The sequence below is a fragment of the Aegilops tauschii genome, chromosome 5 (assembly GCF_002575655.3).
Source record: "Aegilops tauschii subsp. strangulata cultivar AL8/78 chromosome 5, Aet v6.0, whole genome shotgun sequence".
Classification (NCBI taxonomy): Eukaryota; Viridiplantae; Streptophyta; class Magnoliopsida; order Poales; family Poaceae; genus Aegilops; species Aegilops tauschii.
In genome coordinates, this window is record NC_053039.3 from 4,901,739 (window position 1) to 4,918,085 (window position 16,347).

Consider the following 16,347-nt stretch of genomic DNA (forward strand, 5'->3'; position numbering starts at 1 on the left):
TTACGTGAAAAACTAAATTATATATTGTACTTAAAATTTCAGTGCTAAACACATCCATTTGAGCGACAAGTAATATGGATCATAGGGAGTACTTAAAAACCCGTGACTACATATCCATATCGTTTCTACCTAGGGTTACGAAATAGGAGGTGGTGGCTGCTCATCCCTTCAACCGCTGGCGCCGCTGCCGTGATGGTGGGGGACGAGGGAACCTTAGATTTGAGTTACCCGGTCCGTGGTAGCGGTATGAACAGTTTTAGGGTTTGTCCCCGATCGTCGGTGGCGAGACGATGGTGGCGGCGTCGGGATGGGATAACGGCTCTCCCTCACCCTTATTTCGGCGGTGCTTTGTACCGCCGGGAGGCATGTGAAAGAAGCGATCCTCGATCCTCGTGGAGGCGTCCTGGTCGAGATGGTCCCCAAACATTGATACTTTTTATTATAATGTTGGGATGCTTTGTATTTTCGGTGAACCTGTATAATTGACTCGAGCCATTTTCAAAGAAAAAAGAGAGTTGTGCCTACCTGCTATGGTGTTTTCTTCGAAAGATTCTTTTTTGAGAAAGAAAAATTCAAATTTGAACCGCGACGACGTCCTCCGTCCAGTGCACCGGGTGCAGCCCCTGTGCTGTGCGTGCGGCAGCCACTTTCCCCACCCTCGCCTGGAGCGAACCAAACCCCATCGATTTTCCCCTCCCCCATTCGCAATTCGTTCCCTCGTCTCCTCCGACCCGCGCGGCGACGCACGCAGATCGCGCCGCGGCCTCCCGCGGCGGCGCCGTCCGGCGGCTCCACTGCCAGGTGAGCCTATCGCCTCCTCCATCTCCCTCCGCGCATAGGGCCGGCCGGTGCGGGCCGGCGGGCAGGCCAGAGCAGCTCCGGTAGCGCGCCCTAGCGGAGCGAGCGGGGCAGCTGCCTGCCGGCGCACGCACGCACGCGCGCCCCCGCGGGAGGCAGGCGGGGGCGGCAGTCCCTTGGCGCCAGGCATTTCCCTAGGCGCGTGGTCGAGCAGCAGCAGCAGCAGCAGCGTGACATTTCCGTTGGTTTCCTTCCGCAGGAGCTCCGAGCTCGACGCGCGCGCAGGCGGGGTGCTTCGCGGCCGCGCCTTCCTCCCCCTCGATTCCCCTCCCGCCAAATCCGAGGTTTTTTTCCCGCCCCTAATTCCCAATCTGCTTCCTCTTTAACACCAATGTTGGGCAGAGGCGGTTTGGCATCTAAATGTGGTTACGTTTTGGGCAGAGGGTGTTTTTTTTCTTTGGTATGTTGCATTAGGGATGGATGGACAACAAGACAAACATGCTAGTAGTAATTTGTTCGGCCGTAGCACGTATGCTTAGTTATCTCCATGGATGATGGCATTAGTGAGCGGTTATTATTTATAATGCCCCAACAAAATTACATCTTGTAGTATATTGCGTTGTGGATGGGCAACAAAACTATATGGCAACAGTGATGGGATGACAAGGGATTAATCTCGAGGATCAAATATGGAAGGACGACACTATCTGTCTGAAAATGCTTAGGTTTAGAACTGGAAGAGCACCTTCCTTCCAATTTTGTCGGCTCTTTAGCCTTTAGGGACCGCAAGCTGCTTGAGGACGGGCAATTTTGGTAGGTGCGGTGAAGTCGTTAGCCGTTATTTCAAAGGAGTCACTCATGCCATTGGCGAGCTTTCGTGTTGGCCTTATTAGGAAAGCCTTTGCTGGAGACCCAACCAAAATACAGGGGAACCACCGGTGGGACCCATACTTTTTAAGGTCTCGGATTGAGTGAAAACTACACCTTTTCATTCTGTGACCTTGAATGTGTTGCACACTCTTTTCATGTCGGAATGAACCTTTCACGCTGAAGTGTTTTCCACTGTGTACATGTTCCACTTCCATGTGAATGTGCAGGGTTGGCCTCCCCACCTTAACCTTTCAGGTTTAGTGCTAAATGCTGTATTTGAAATGGGAGTGCTCTCATAGAAGTATTTGAAATGGAACAGAAGTGCACCAAACTTTGAAAATCCTTCCTTCCAAAAGTAGATGTCATTTGTGCACATCTGAATCTCCTGGAATGTCACGTTAGGCAAAAACACAACCATGATGATCAGGTCGACATTTCAACCAACTCCAGTCTAAATTACTCATCATGCTTTGGTACATCATCCTAATTGTATAAACTGCTCGGAGCTGCTCTGACAAACAAGCAACAACAGTAACGAGCAGGAATGTTGGATGACGACAGCATTCGTGGGCACTTAGGGCTTGAGGCCTCCCTCAGCTTGACAAGTGACGGTGTTGGGAAGGTTTTCATTGACTCTCCCGACTCCGACAATCTCACACTCGCATTTATGTACAAGGTCTCTTTAATCAACTTACATGACCTAGTCAACATCCAACCATGGTGAGCTTGCAGAATCTTGCCGTGGGCACATAGTAGTCACCATGCAAGGATAGATTCTGGACGCTTGCCTAGTTCAGCAGGGCAATGCAAGCTTTCACTGTTGAGAACAATTAAGCAACTTCATAATTTTTTTATCATCTGATTTTGCAGAAGTTATAACTAATAAGATTCCAAGCAAATACACAATCTGTTCTATAGTATATGGTGATGCATTTTAGTACTTAGGCATTCAATTATCTTAAAGCTAAACCTACATGCTTTTTATCATGTCGGCTAGCCAGTATAGGATGCACCTATTCTAACTTTATCGAGCTATCCATAGAACGGAACCACTTAGTAGAGTGACCAGAAAATACCGTACGTGTGACACTCATGGTTTGACCATATTCAAACACTACACGCACACTTTTTTGTGTTAAAGCATGCACCTTACACACTTCTGGCTATCTGTCCATGCCAAGATCCCAATGTCCCCATCTTAACCATAAAGTGCCCTCAACAGCTGTCAAACACACTTGAAATTAATCAACAGAAGTGCTGGTAATTACTAATTAGTCACAAGTTAACAGAAAGAGTATGACGCACGTCGATGATAAGACGGAAAGAGATTGAGTAGACACATCAAAAGCACAAAGTTCTTTTTTGCATCTAAGAATTAATTACCACCTGGGCGTCAACAATGTACGTCTGATTGTTATTTCCTACCCTTTTATATTACAATTTGGTCATGTAAATTAATCATGTGCCGCGTGCTGACTTTTATTCATGTTGTAATTGTAGCAAGGTATACAATCCTGGAACTTGTTAACTGATTCCTCATGGTATTTATATGTAGAAATGTGGGCGCAGACCATCAAAAGAACCTCTCTTTTTCACCTAAAGAACACCCTGTTACTGAAATTACCATTCTGTTGCCCTTCTGTTCGTTCGCTCCGCGTTTTCCTTTCCTTCACCCCATAAACCGGGTGCCTATTTCTTATCCTGCCCCCACCCCACCCACCCTCGCCCCCACCCATCCTCATCCCCACCCTCGTCCCCACCCACCCTCACCCCCACCCACACACCCCCTAAGCGGACACAGATCGAGCAATTTGTCCTCTCCTGAAGGCACATCGCCGGGGTAAGGAGTGGCGCGGTGCCCCATCGGCAACCCGAGCAGCGCCAGTCCATGCTCCTAACGCCGATTCCCCCCTGCTGCCCCCTCTCTCCCAGATCCAGATCCAGATCCAGGTTATCCTTTCTTGCCGTTCTTCCGATTTTCTGCAAGAAACCCTAGTATATGTTCTTCCTAAACTCCGGAGGAAATTTCAGCGGGAGTAGAAGAAAGTTAATTCCGCTGAGATTCTGGAAGGGAATGGGTGCTGCCAAATTGTTGTAGTGGAAAACGATTTATGGTTCATTTGGCCTGGGGTATCGATGTGTGAGTGCATTTATGTTTATGTTGTGTCTCGGCTGGAATAGAAGGAATGACAGGCTGTCTCTTGTTTGGAAGAAAATGAAGTAAATAGCAGTCCAGGGGAAAAGGAAGAGAAGGCTAGGCTGTGCACCAACTGAGAAAATAGCAGTCTTGCTGCGTATACTTAGGTTAGGCTTGGTTGGGACTGTTTATTCAAATATAAAATGGTTAGAGTTAAGGGTGGATATGGAGAACTTAACAGGCTCTTTTGATTGTAGAGCTAAATAGAAATATTTAATTGTATTTTGCAACAGTGGTTCTTTTCTTTGGTACATACTCCCCACCAAAAGAACTTTCCTTATATATAACATTTCATGAAGATTGTGTATGTAAATGCATGTTCTATTCTGGAAAATATTGTTAGCCTTCCTGTTTACCTCTTTTTTATTCAGTTTTCCTTTGCATTTTTCATCCAAGAGCTACTGAAGAAAATTGGCTAATCTCAAGTGAATTGTGTTTCAGACTTTCAGGCAGTTCTGTGAGTTTCAATGTCTTCCACAAGAAAAGTGAGAAATGTAAACAAGCGCTATGCCAAAATTAATGAAGATTGGCCGGAAAAGGATGCAACAGTTGTACATAAAAATAAAGTGCGAGTAAGTATCTGCACTCAGCAGTGTCTTGAATGTCTTAAATCAGCATTTGATTCATCTAAATTCCAAATTTCATGCCAGTGGTATGACTTGGACAAAAAAGTCAGTCAGCCTCTGGTTTTATCGGAGTTTTGGTGTTATCTGGGTTTTATTGTAATATGTGTGCTATGTTGCTTGCCATATGTTTTCAATGGTCACTACTTCTGTATGATATGTACAATTGTGTGATGTTATTAAGATGCAAGTAGCATAGATACTAACACGCTTGCTAAATGTAACAATTAGGACAACTATAACAGTATATGTACATTATATTTTTGTTAATCAACAAACAAATATTTTTTCCCCACATGCAACTTACTCTTTTTTCCTTATCGTGTATTATTCTGAAGTCTGAACTTGTGCTTGCTCACATGATCTGGTAAATGGTGTGCACTGTCAAGGATTGTCAAGTTTTCTAATTGCCTTATATTTCCTTGGGAAAGAAGTTTCAAGCATGGATTGGGGATTGCTAATGCAGTAATGCATTTATCTGTTTTGTTTATTTAGATTACTGTGGGTTATATTATATCAATTACATTGTTGACCATTGATCAAAGAAACATTTATCTGCAGAAGAAGAAACTATCCGACCTTGGTTCTCAGTGGAGCAAAGATGAGTTGGAGCGCTTCTATGCAGCTTATAGAAAATATGGAAAAGATTGGAGGAAGGTTTGATCTCTACCCTCTTTATTGTACAGTGGTATTACTTTTATGGAAGAGTTAGAAATTTGTTATTTAGGCAACCACATGCCATCTTTTCGTTGTACTGTCCTACATCAACATGATTACCTGAGAAATTCCTTATATCTAGCAGCAATGTGGTCCTGTGTACCTGGGTTGCTGCTCGGACTACATGTTTGTTATTTTCCTTTTTTATTAAGGGCCCCTTTTATTAAATATATGTGGTTTACAAACAGGGAAAATAATTTTGGTAATCCATCAGGTCATGCTGTTATATCATGTACACAGTATATGAGAAGCTAATGCACCATATTATTATTATGCGTACATCATTCTCCCACCTACCAATAAGCAATAATATATTTTGTTAGATCCTTGCATTCCTTAAGGAAGTTCAACCGTGTGAGTTTCAAGTAGTAGTGGCAGTGATGTACACACCTTGGGTTCCCTCAGGACTGTTGACAGTGGGATTAGTCAGCTAAATGCCAAGATTCAACTCAGTGCACACCCAAATCTGACTTGGCCGGCTTAGTCAAAATCCTACTCTGGTCAGCCAGTCTTTTGGTTAACTGCATCTCTGGTCCTAAGAGGCCACCTAACCTGGCAAAGTTACCAGTCTCGTTAACTCTGATCCTGCTGGTGGCTTGGGCAAGGATTAATAATATCTAGTTTGAGACCTCTATTCATATTACTGATTGTTCATTTCAACTTGCAGGTGGCTGGTGCCGTCCATGATAGAACATCTGATATGGTGGAGGCTCTTTACAACATGAATAGGGTAAATCCCAGCCTTCCTTTGTATACGGTGGCTCTTCTGAACTGTCTGCACTTGATTCCACATCATGCACCACCTAGTTTCAACTTTTCAATCCCGATTAAAATTTGTGACATGAATTTGTTGTTATGATGCTCTGTTTCTTGTAGATCAGTGGGATAATCTCTAGCAAAGCAATACTTGAAATATCCATAGCATAAGATTCCATCTACTAATTTTATCTGTTTCATCTACCAAGATCTCGGATTCCATCCATTTCTTTTCCAACCATATCCCCCACCACGCACTGATGCATTCATGATAGGTCGGTCAAATAGATCGTATAAGTATTACAGTTCATTTTGCATGTATCTGTCTTTCTTTTGCTAATTTCAAGTTTTTTCTGTTATTTTTGGTTATGCTGATAATTCGACCAAGCTTTGTTGCATGTCCAGGCATATTTGTCTCTTCCAGAGGGAACTGCTACTGCTGCAGGGTTGATAGCGATGATGACTGATCATTATAATATTCTGGTAAGGTTAAACTTGAACGGCTATAGTATTCAAAAGCTTCTTCTGTACTGTAGACTGTAGTTTACCTGAAAATGTTATGGAGGTAGAACAAGAATTCCATAAGTAGTGTATGAAATGTTATTCGACTCTTGATATATGCAAAAACTATATCAAGTACAGATTCTGAGACCAAGAACTATTTATTGCACCTAATAATATAGTTGTACTGAAATGCCTAGGTGCTCCACTATTAAGATTGTAATAGTCATTTGTGTTGACTAGCTTAAGCTATTTAATGGTTTCCAGGCAGACTCCATTGCTTGTCCATCATTTATAGCAACATTTTTGAGGAATTACTTCAGCGTCATTAAGTGAAATGAATTTATCTCGTAAGAAGATTACAACACATAGGTGAATGGTGGATGTAGCACTTATGTTTTCATATGCGGCTCGAGCAGCTTTGTTTTACAGTTTAGAGAAGTTGTCTGTCAGTATGCTATATCATTTTATTGCGTTTATCAAGAATGTTTATGCAATGTTCAAGAAAGCGTTTTTAGGCGCCGCTTAAGCACGCTTAAGCGCTAAGCGACAGCTAAACGCTTCGCTTCTGCCCTAGGCGGAAGTTTTAGCGTTAAGCGAAAAAAAGCGGGATTTAGCTGCCGCTTTAGCGCTGAGCGCTGGCTAGGCGGTCGCTGAGCGCGCTTAAGCGTTCAAAAAGTGAGAAATGGGCCACGGGCTGGAGGTAAAAGGTGGGTATAAAGGCTTGGCCCAATACTGGCCTATTCGGCTAGGGTTTACTGGGTTAGAAGGGGAGGGGGGAGAAGAGAGCTCCAGTGGCAGCTGCTCCTGTTCTGCATCCAACTCAGCTCCATGCATTCTTCCTTCTCATGCCCGAACTGGATCTGAACTACTACATGGGCTGGGCTGGGGCTGCTGTTTGGCTGCTGCTGCTTGCCTGCAGCTGCCATTTATCTTATATGCTCTAAGACAATATTATGCATTTATGCTTGCTGTGTGAACCACTGAACCTTATCCTTATGTGTTATTTGGCTATTTGTTGTGGTGTGTAAACCACTGAATCTCAACCTTATATGCTATTTCAGATTTTCAGTTACCTATGTGCTATATTTCCTGTTTTCTTGTGCATATTATTCAAAAACAGCCAAAATCTGGCCAATTAAAAAAAAGCTTAATCCCGGTTAAGCTGCGCTTAAGCAGCCATTGCTCTAAGCTGTGGCCTTCCGCTCCGCTTACGCTTACCGCTTTCTTGAACATTGTGTTTATGACCATGGACATCTGTTCTGAACTGTAGGATGGGAGTAACAGTGACCATGAGAGTAATGGTTCACCAAAAACTTCTAGGAAGCCACAGAAGCGTGGCCGTGCAAAGCTTCAGTCTGTGTCGAAGGCATCTGATACACGTTACCCTGATCTATTGCAATCTCAGCCTGCTTCATCGAGCTATGGATGCCTTTCTTTGTTGAAGAAGAAACGTTCTGGAGGTAATTTGAACATTGAAATCATAGAAGCATCTGTCCTTTTCTTTTCGTATTTCCTTTTAGTTTATCTTTTAGTAGAGTTTTGTCATTTGGATCTAATAAAGTTCTTATCTACTCCCTCTGTATCAAAATGTAAGACGTTTTTGCAGTTCAAATTGAACTGCAAAAACATCTTATTTTGATACAGAGGTGGTACAAAGGAAAACACAAAACAGTTCACAATTTCATTCAAAAAGTTTCTATGTCCAAATTCATTCGACGTTAGCATGCTAGTTACTGTAACAATTCACAATCTACAATGGAACTGTGAGCAGAAAACATTTCACAATCTACAAGAAATCTGTGTACCGTTTTATGTTTTCCTTTGTTATTTAATATATATGGATACCTCTATGTTTTGTCGTAAACTTCTAATTGACAGTATGTTATAGCAAATCAGCAACAACATACTAATTGTAAGCTAGAATTAGAAGCAAGCCTAATTCACTTGGGCAGGGGAGTGGATGGACAATCCCACAACCTGGGTTCAAGTCCTCACGGACATGAATTTGGGTTCTTGTTTAGTTGTGTCTAATGTTGGGGCTTCCCCCTACAGTTTTCTATCAAAAATCCTAAGTTAGAATTCTCTACTATCTTATGATCATAACAGTTTTGGTAAAAGATCTCACAGGATTACAGTCATGATAGTATTATATATACTTTTCTTGGCATGTTTTCTAGCTTCAGTTTCTCTGGCAGGAGGTGAAGTTAGTTCAAACAATGGTGCACCTTTTACTTTCCTTGAACAAAGAAAAACAGGATTGAGGTCTGAAACTTGTCTAGACTTGTTTGTAGGTAACAAGCCCCGTGCTGTTGGAAAAAGGACTCCACGAGTGCCTGTTGCAAGCATGTACCAGCGAGATGACAAGATAGGTCCATCAAATAGACAAGCAAAACCAGATGCTAATAATGGTGATGATGAAGGTGCTCTAGCTGCTTTAGCTCTGGCAGAGGTCTGTCAAAGAGGCTCACCTCAGGTTTCTCAAACATCTGGAAGATCCAGTGGTCAAATGTTCCTGTCTCCTGGTAAAAGTATCGACAGAAAAGTAAGAGCCGTAATCTCTTCTTTATCTTTAGGCCACTCATCTCACAAAGTAATTGCATAATCATATTTGCTGAACGATCCTTGCAGAATGCAGATTCAGAGATGGGGAGTTCAAAGATGCATGGATTTCAAGTAGAGGCTGATTATCCGGAAGGTAGCTTAGGAAGCAGGGAAGCAGAGACTGGTGACTATCCCAAAGATGCTTCCTATTTTCTGAATAACGAAGGTTCTGTGTCTGGCAAGTCTAAGCCAAAAGTTAAGAGGTCACAAAAGAGAAGAAAGAAAGCTGCACACAAAACAGAAGATCAATTCGAGGATGACAGAGAGGCTTGCAGTGGCACCGAAGAAGGGTGTAGTTCCAGAAAGGCCAAGGATATATCAGATTTGGATGTATTTGGAAGTAAAGGTTCATGGCCATCTAACAAATCAAACAAAAGAAGCCGCCAACTATTTTTTGGCGGTACGTGTGTGCTAACAATATCTTTTATTTTTGGGCAAAAGTAATTAAATTATTGAAATACAGTCATAGCATTATCTCTTCTAGGCTTCTAGCATGTGTGAAACTATCAGTATGGTGGTTTAAGGGGCTTGAGTCTCATCTTTTACAAAGCTGTGCAGTGCAGTATTTTCTCAACTACCGAATACAATAGACATATCGTAACTGTCAAATGGCAATAGTATTCAGCAAGGTGGACAAATTGTTTGAGTTTCTTCTTATATGTGCAGCATTTTCTCGACCATGTGATGAAAAATAAGTATGCCCTGTGCTGGCATTGTCTATCATCAATTTTTATTTCATAATATTGATTGTCCTGTTGAGTTGTTGCATCTTGCAAAATAAACAGTCAATCTGCCTACAAACTTCCTGAGGAGGATAACTTGTTGGATTTCTTGCTTTGATATCTACATAGCCCAAATCTTTGCTCCTGTTTGCCTGACTGGTCTTTGTTCTGCAGATGAATTGTCAGCTCTCGACGCGTTACATACATTAGCTGATATCTCTGTGAATATTCTACAACCTTCTTCTATCGCTGAATCTGGTTAGTCTTATCTATGGTGCTAATTTCAGATGTTGTGAGCTATACTTTCAGTACTCGATTTCCATGCACCTCATTTTATCCATTATCATGCAAATTCTCTAATTATGTGGTAGAACCATGCAAATGCAATGCACAGTTTAGCAGAGTTCAGTACTTGGGTTGTTGCAATCAAATTAGTTTTCCAATCTCATTCCTGTTCACTATGTTTTTGCATGGAGATACAGAAAGTTTATACAGTCATAGGGATAAAGCTACGAGACAGTGCTGTATAATGGTTGAGTCAGAGTTGATTATCTACGAGCTCTAATCGTTTAAGAAGTTCTGTGTTAATTCCTTTCCACATAAGGGCTGTTTTTAGACCCCACAGCTCTAAACATGCCTGCACCACTGTTGTTGCTTTATGTCTTTTGGAAGAAATGGATGCAATGAATGTTTCTTGTTTTATCAATCATTATAATGCTATTGAGCACCTGTCTACAGTTGACTAGTTTCTGGGCAATGCTGTAGTTGTGCTCTGCCTTGGATATATACTCTAAACAAAGATTTGCTGTGCTGCGCTCGATCTGTTTTACGTGCAACACACTTCACTCAATTTGCCGGTTTCTATTTGCGACACAAGACTTTTACATACTGGGGATACTGCTCAATAATAAGCTTCGTAACTATAGTGAACAAATTGTTTAACCAGGTCTACAGGTAGATTGCTTGTAAGTTCTAAACGTCACACTTTCATGTGAAAATCCCACAAAAGATATGGATAAAAAATGATATTGCAGAGTTGACTTATGATTGATATGTTAATGTTCCGTGTTTGATTGTGCTACTGCCCTAACTATTTTCCAGAATCATCGGCACAGTTCAAGGATGGAAGCAAAGACAATGAATCTGATGATAAGCCTAGTGTGCCTGCAGCAGTATCATTATTTGACAAAAAAGATAAGCCCAGAAAAACAAAAAAGATCAAAAGGCAGTCAGAAATTGCAGGCAACGAGGTGGTTACTAGGAAAAAAGCTAGACTTTCTAAAGATCACCATCATGACGGGAGTACTTCTGAAGTAAAGCAGGATGATTGTAAATGTGGTGTTAAAATGGAGAAAAAGAAAAGAAAGTCTTCCATATTGAAGGTATTTCCAAAACTGTCCCTGTTCAATATGACACAAGCCACATTATTGTTAGTCTATGCTGCTTATGATGTGCATATATTTTGTTGCTTTATGCACAGATCTCCAAAGATGAGAAGAATACACTAAAAGATAGTGAGAAGACCGAGGTGCGCTGTCCTTTTGTAGTCTTGTCTTTTCCTTTGGTTCCTGATAATCACTTCTCAAGTTCTCATCTAAAATACTACGAACTTTCAGTTGATTCTTTTGCATTTAAGTCCAATGCACGATTGAAGCAAGGATTTAGTACCGCAGCCTCAGTAATTGCAGTTTTGTCCATTTGATTATATAACACAGAATATATTAGCATAATAAATAATCTTCTGAAAACCAGGCCGCATTGTGCAGATTTGTTTTAATCGTTTGGAAATATAGTTTCAGTCAACAAATCAGTCCAACGAGGAGATTGTGTCTGTTTTTCATCTGTGACATTAAGAGGCTGCCAATATATGTTTTTGACAATGTCCTGCTGCAGACCCCTTAATCTAATTTCCACCACCATTCAGCAAGAAGAATAAAATTAGGCCTTCACAAATCCTTAATCCCTAAACCCCCATTAACCTTGGGAAAAAGGCAGCTTCTCCACCTTAGGAGATGATACCTTTTTGTTGTATGACCTTTTGTTTTAAAGAAAATTTCTCCTCTTATCCATGTGGTAGATAATTTTGAAGTAAATACATTGATATATAGTAAACAGGGTACTGCTTAGACGTACCTTAATCGAAGTGACTCTTTTGTTATTGACAAAGTATCCCCCTTACAAACATCCTGCCTTTTTTGTAAATATTCCCTGGGTGATCTACTACCACTACAGTGACTCCCAACAAATTAAGAACCTCAGGCTTTGTGAAATTTGTTCTAAACCTGACATAGCCAAGTTTACCTTTTATTTTTCTCCTTTGTGTGTAAATGAATATAAATTTGCTTGTACATCTTCATTTGCTAGGCTTCTGCTGAAGAAGGGAAGGTATCTTCTAATAAAGGTAGGCATACTCATGTTAGTCCAGTTTCAAAACAAAACAAGTCCAAAGCACAGGAAAGTTCTCCAGCACATGCTGATCTTGGAAAAGAAGCCATGGATACGGTGGACACGACAGAAAATGCAATAACTCAGCAATCGGACTCGGCATCAAAGTCTAAAAGCCGGCGCAAGTTAGGCATTTTGAAAGCACTTGCTCCAGAGAGCAAGCCTGCTGAGGGCGCTGATGATTCGTGCGATAATGTTTCCTACCCAGTGAATAACGTTACTGAACTCAAGGTTTGATATTGTTTTATCAAGATAAATTTGCTGATCAATGCAATCATTTGCAAGGTGTGAAAGTTACAACTTAAATTTACCCTGACCTGTTCCAGGACAAGCTCTCTCACTGCTTATCTTCACGTTTCCTCCGGAGATGGTGCATGTCTGAGTGGTTCTATAGTGCAATTGATTATCCATGGTTTGCGAAGAGTGAATTCGTGGAGTACTTGAATCATGTAAAGCTGGGTCATGTACCAAGGCTGACTCGTGTCGAGTGGGGTGTTATAAGGAGGTCTGTTATCTTCAGTTGCCTTGTTTGCTTTTGCTTCGTTTGTTTTTCTGAGTCTACTGTTTTGCAGTTCTCTTGGAAAGCCACGTCGATTGTCAAAGCAGTTTTTACAAGAGGAGAGGGAAAAGCTTTCTCAGTATCGCGAGTCAGTCAGACAACACTATGCTGAACTTCAGTCTGGTGTTCGAGAAGGTCTACCAACTGATCTTGCTCGGCCCTTAGCAGTTGGGCAGCGCGTTATAGCCTGTCATCCCAAAACAAGAGAACTTCATGATGGGAGTGTTTTGACTGTCGACCGTAATCGCTGTCGGGTTCAATTTGATCGTCCGGAGCTGGGTGTTGAGTTTGTGATGGTAAGTTGGTAACCAATGTCTATCAAGTTTCTTTTTATCATTTTGGTGGTATGTTTTATTTTATATCTTCTGGTTTAAGACATTTCCTGTTGTATGTTTTGATTTCTTGGATATGTTCCGCAATGCATGATTTCAGTAAACCCATTCTCTTACTTTGGTAGTGATGTATGGCTGTGTGGATGAACCAAAAGGCTAGGGGAACAAGTATTTAATGCTAAACTGAGAAACTAGGAGAATACATTTTTGTAATGGTTTACTCTTTACATTTGAGTATCTTAGACCAAGTACACCCCTGACTTTGCTTTAAAGACTGTTTGGCATTGCTTTTGGGTGCTGTCAATTTTATTTTATTTTGCCGGGGATCTTTAGCAATTGCTTAGTCGTAAAGTCACAAAAAAGTTTTGTTTTGGACATCCACATTGTGTCCAGAACACAATTTCAACCGCAAGTTTATACTGTATTACATTTGTAAATTTTTTAAAAAATTGTAGTATGGCAAGCGTATTCTTTCTAGACAATAATCTACCAATATTTATTCTTATGTCCAATCTAAATAATCATAAACGGAGTATTGATCAAAGGTAAATGATTTGACCGCACATTCTAGGACAATGCCTATCAATGTGTGGAGTACACATTCTGTGTTTTGGCTACTATGTGAATTGCATTCCTTGCACACTATGCTTTCACCTGTGTCGCATCCAGGGAAGGGGCATGCTTATGGAAGAATTTTCTATGAGTGACTCAGTGCCAAATGATTCTTTTTTGTTTCTGTTGGAATATAATAAGAAACACCGATGTAAAGATGAAATATGTGGCGTGTCAAATAGGTTGCTGTTACTGACCCAAACAAGGTTCTTGTTGACGAAATTGTTACTTTGCAGGATATTGATTGTATGCCGTTACACCCACTGGAAAATTTCCCTGAGTCTCTCAGACGCCAAAATATCGTGAATAAATACTACAGCAGCTTCTCAGAAGTAAAGTTCGAGGATCGGTCCAAAGAATATGGTGGTGGAGGTGCACCAAGATTCATACCAAATGTGAGTTTTGACAGTGCTGGTGCAACTGTCACCCCATAAGTATTTAAATGAAGCAACACCATAAGTATTTAAATGAAGCAAGCTACTATAATCTATATACTCTCTGTATACTCAGTGTTAACTGTTCCCTTGCAGGGGGATGCATTTGATTCGATTGCACAGGCCAAAACCACAGCAAACGAGGCTACAGTCGCTGCACAGCAGGCAATGTACGGCCAGCCATGTACACTGTCACAGATTCAGGAAAGGGAAGCAGATATAAGGGCTCTTGCTGAACTATCGCGTGCTCTTGATAAGAAGGCAAGCTTGTGTTTGTGGAATTTTCTCTAATGCTTTGGGATTTTTACTCGACTCAAGTGTCCAGCTGTATTTACGTTTTGAACTATATAATCTTTTGTAGGAAGCCTTGCTGGTAGAGTTGAGGCACATGAACGAAGAAGTGTCTGGAAAGCAAAAGGATGGGGAAATTATTAGAGATTTGGAGCACTTCAGGAAGCAATACGCCATGGTTCTTGTACAGCTGAGAGATTCGAATGATCATGTAATTAATTCCCAGCTCTACGTGTTACTTGCAGTGGTTCCGTTCGTGAATTCTATGTACTTACAATATGTTTTCATACTCAGGTGGCTTCAGCGTTGCTTTGTCTGCGGCAACGGAACACATTTCATGGGCAGCCAACGCAGTCATATCCTAATAAATCCACGGAAAATGGTGGAGCTTTTAACAGAACACCAGACCCATCTAGTAACCTTTTTGGTTATATTAATCAGGAGTCTGGATCCCAAGTGATGGAGATTATTGAGACTTCAAGGTCCAAAGCTAAAACGATGGTTGATGTCGCTGTTCAGGTTAGACAGTCACACTTGTATTTCTTTCAGTTTCATGTTATGCCACCCAGTCCAGGAGTCCTTGATGTTCTGAATATAATATATTCATGCCTTTATATACTTCGATTGATCACCATCAGCATCCTGTAAAGATCAGTTTCACTGCATGGTAATAATCATAAGTATACGTGTTATCAGAACGCAGGAAAGTAAACTCTTTTCAACCAGCTGAGCAACCTGTATTCAAATTGGTAATCGAAGAGTAAATATTTTGCAAATGGTAGAATATGTGAAACTGAAAGTGAAGATGTATGTATGTAGCAAAGACAACCAAATTTTTTATATCGAACAATCATATATGTTAAGTTCAGTCCTTGAGGGAAGTAAAGACGCAGAATTATTTTCATTAATCATCAGCGCATTTTCTTTTTCGTATGTGCATTCCATGCTCTGTAGTATGCTTTACCCGCATAGTTAGGTTTAGTGTTGGATACATTGAGCATTCAGCTTGTAGAGTTGTTCCAAGTCCTATTTTATTTTGTCTTTGCAATTTCTGATGTACAAGTCTGTGCTTTGTTTTAATTAATGTTCATGTTTGCTCTGTGCCTTTTTTTTCCTGTCTAACCAGGCAATGTGCAAAGTAAGCGAAGGAGAGAACGCTTTTGCCAAGATAGGGGAAGCACTAGACAATCTGAACCTCCGTGGCACCGGCTCTGGTTCGAGCATACTAGGCATAAGGCGGATACCACCCGATTCCGGGCAGGCGAATTCAGATAACAGCGCCTCGGGCCGCTTCGACCCTGCTGCAGCAACTAATAACATTTCCAGTCCAAGAGTATTGCCCAACGGCAGCGACTCCGAAGCCCAGTTCCCATCGGAGCTGATTTCGTCCTGTGTAGCGACCATCCTGATGATACAGGTAAGTAAATCAATCATCAGAGATCTTACGAATTCTTTCTTCGGTCACAATGTTTCTGGTTCATCTTACGAGTTGTAATGTAACGGGCCATCTTTTTTGATGCATCAGAATTGCACGGAGAAGCAGTATCACCCTGCGGAAGTGGCGCACATTCTCGACTCAGCGCTGTCGCGGCTGCAACCGTGCAGCTCGCAGAACGTCCCCATCTTCAGGGAGATTGAGATGTGCATGGGTATCATCAAGAACCAGATGCTGGCGCTGATACCCACCCCTAGTGGCTAGTGTTCATGCATGGCCGAACATTCTCTTCTTTCGTTATTTATATATACATATGTAGGAAGAAAGAAACTTGACAATGGTATGTGGCTTGTATTCTAAAAGCTTTCAAGAGTCTGTATAAGGTGTACCTAACCTATCTTATTAGTTATTATTATACTATTATCGTGTAGTCTCCCTTGATCTTTTTTCG

The 16,347-nt window shown here is 41.4% G+C and overlaps 1 protein-coding gene across 3 annotated transcripts; it reads left to right on the forward strand.

Moving 5' to 3' along the window:
- The first annotated feature begins 587 nt into the window (after positions 1–587).
- On the forward strand, positions 588–16,326 carry LOC109769218 (protein ALWAYS EARLY 3). Of its 3 annotated transcripts, none has more exons than XM_020327972.4 (21): positions 588–801; positions 1,058–1,142; positions 4,307–4,437; positions 5,050–5,145; positions 5,873–5,935; positions 6,367–6,444; positions 7,736–7,925; positions 8,745–9,007; positions 9,094–9,466; positions 9,963–10,046; positions 10,890–11,170; positions 11,269–11,316; positions 12,153–12,464; positions 12,560–12,738; positions 12,806–13,088; positions 13,973–14,131; positions 14,267–14,431; positions 14,532–14,672; positions 14,756–14,980; positions 15,588–15,878; positions 15,987–16,326. In XM_020327972.4, the coding sequence occupies exons 3-21, from the start codon at positions 4,333–4,335 to the stop codon at positions 16,158–16,160; spliced, it is 3,510 nt and encodes a 1,169-aa protein (XP_020183561.1). In that variant the 5' UTR covers positions 588–801; positions 1,058–1,142; positions 4,307–4,332; the 3' UTR covers positions 16,161–16,326. The 3 variants fall into 3 exon arrangements, with proteins under 3 accessions (XP_020183561.1, XP_020183562.1, XP_045084168.1); XM_020327973.4 differs by having other exon boundaries at positions 608–801; positions 8,757–9,007; XM_045228233.2 differs by lacking the exons at positions 588–801; positions 1,058–1,142 and adding an exon at positions 3,479–3,618.
- Positions 16,327–16,347: the final 21 nt, after the last annotated feature.

Bases quoted from the DNA above. Each gene is read 5' to 3' on its own strand.
- LOC109769218 (XM_020327972.4), top strand. From the start codon at position 4,333: ATGTCTTCCACAAGAAAAGTGAGAAATGTAAACAAGCGCTATGCCAAA. The intron at 12,465-12,559 runs GTTTGATATTGT...GACCTGTTCCAG, and splicing joins ATAACGTTACTGAACTCAAG to GACAAGCTCTCTCACTGCTT. The intron at 14,981-15,587 runs GTTAGACAGTCA...CTGTCTAACCAG, and splicing joins TGGTTGATGTCGCTGTTCAG to GCAATGTGCAAAGTAAGCGA.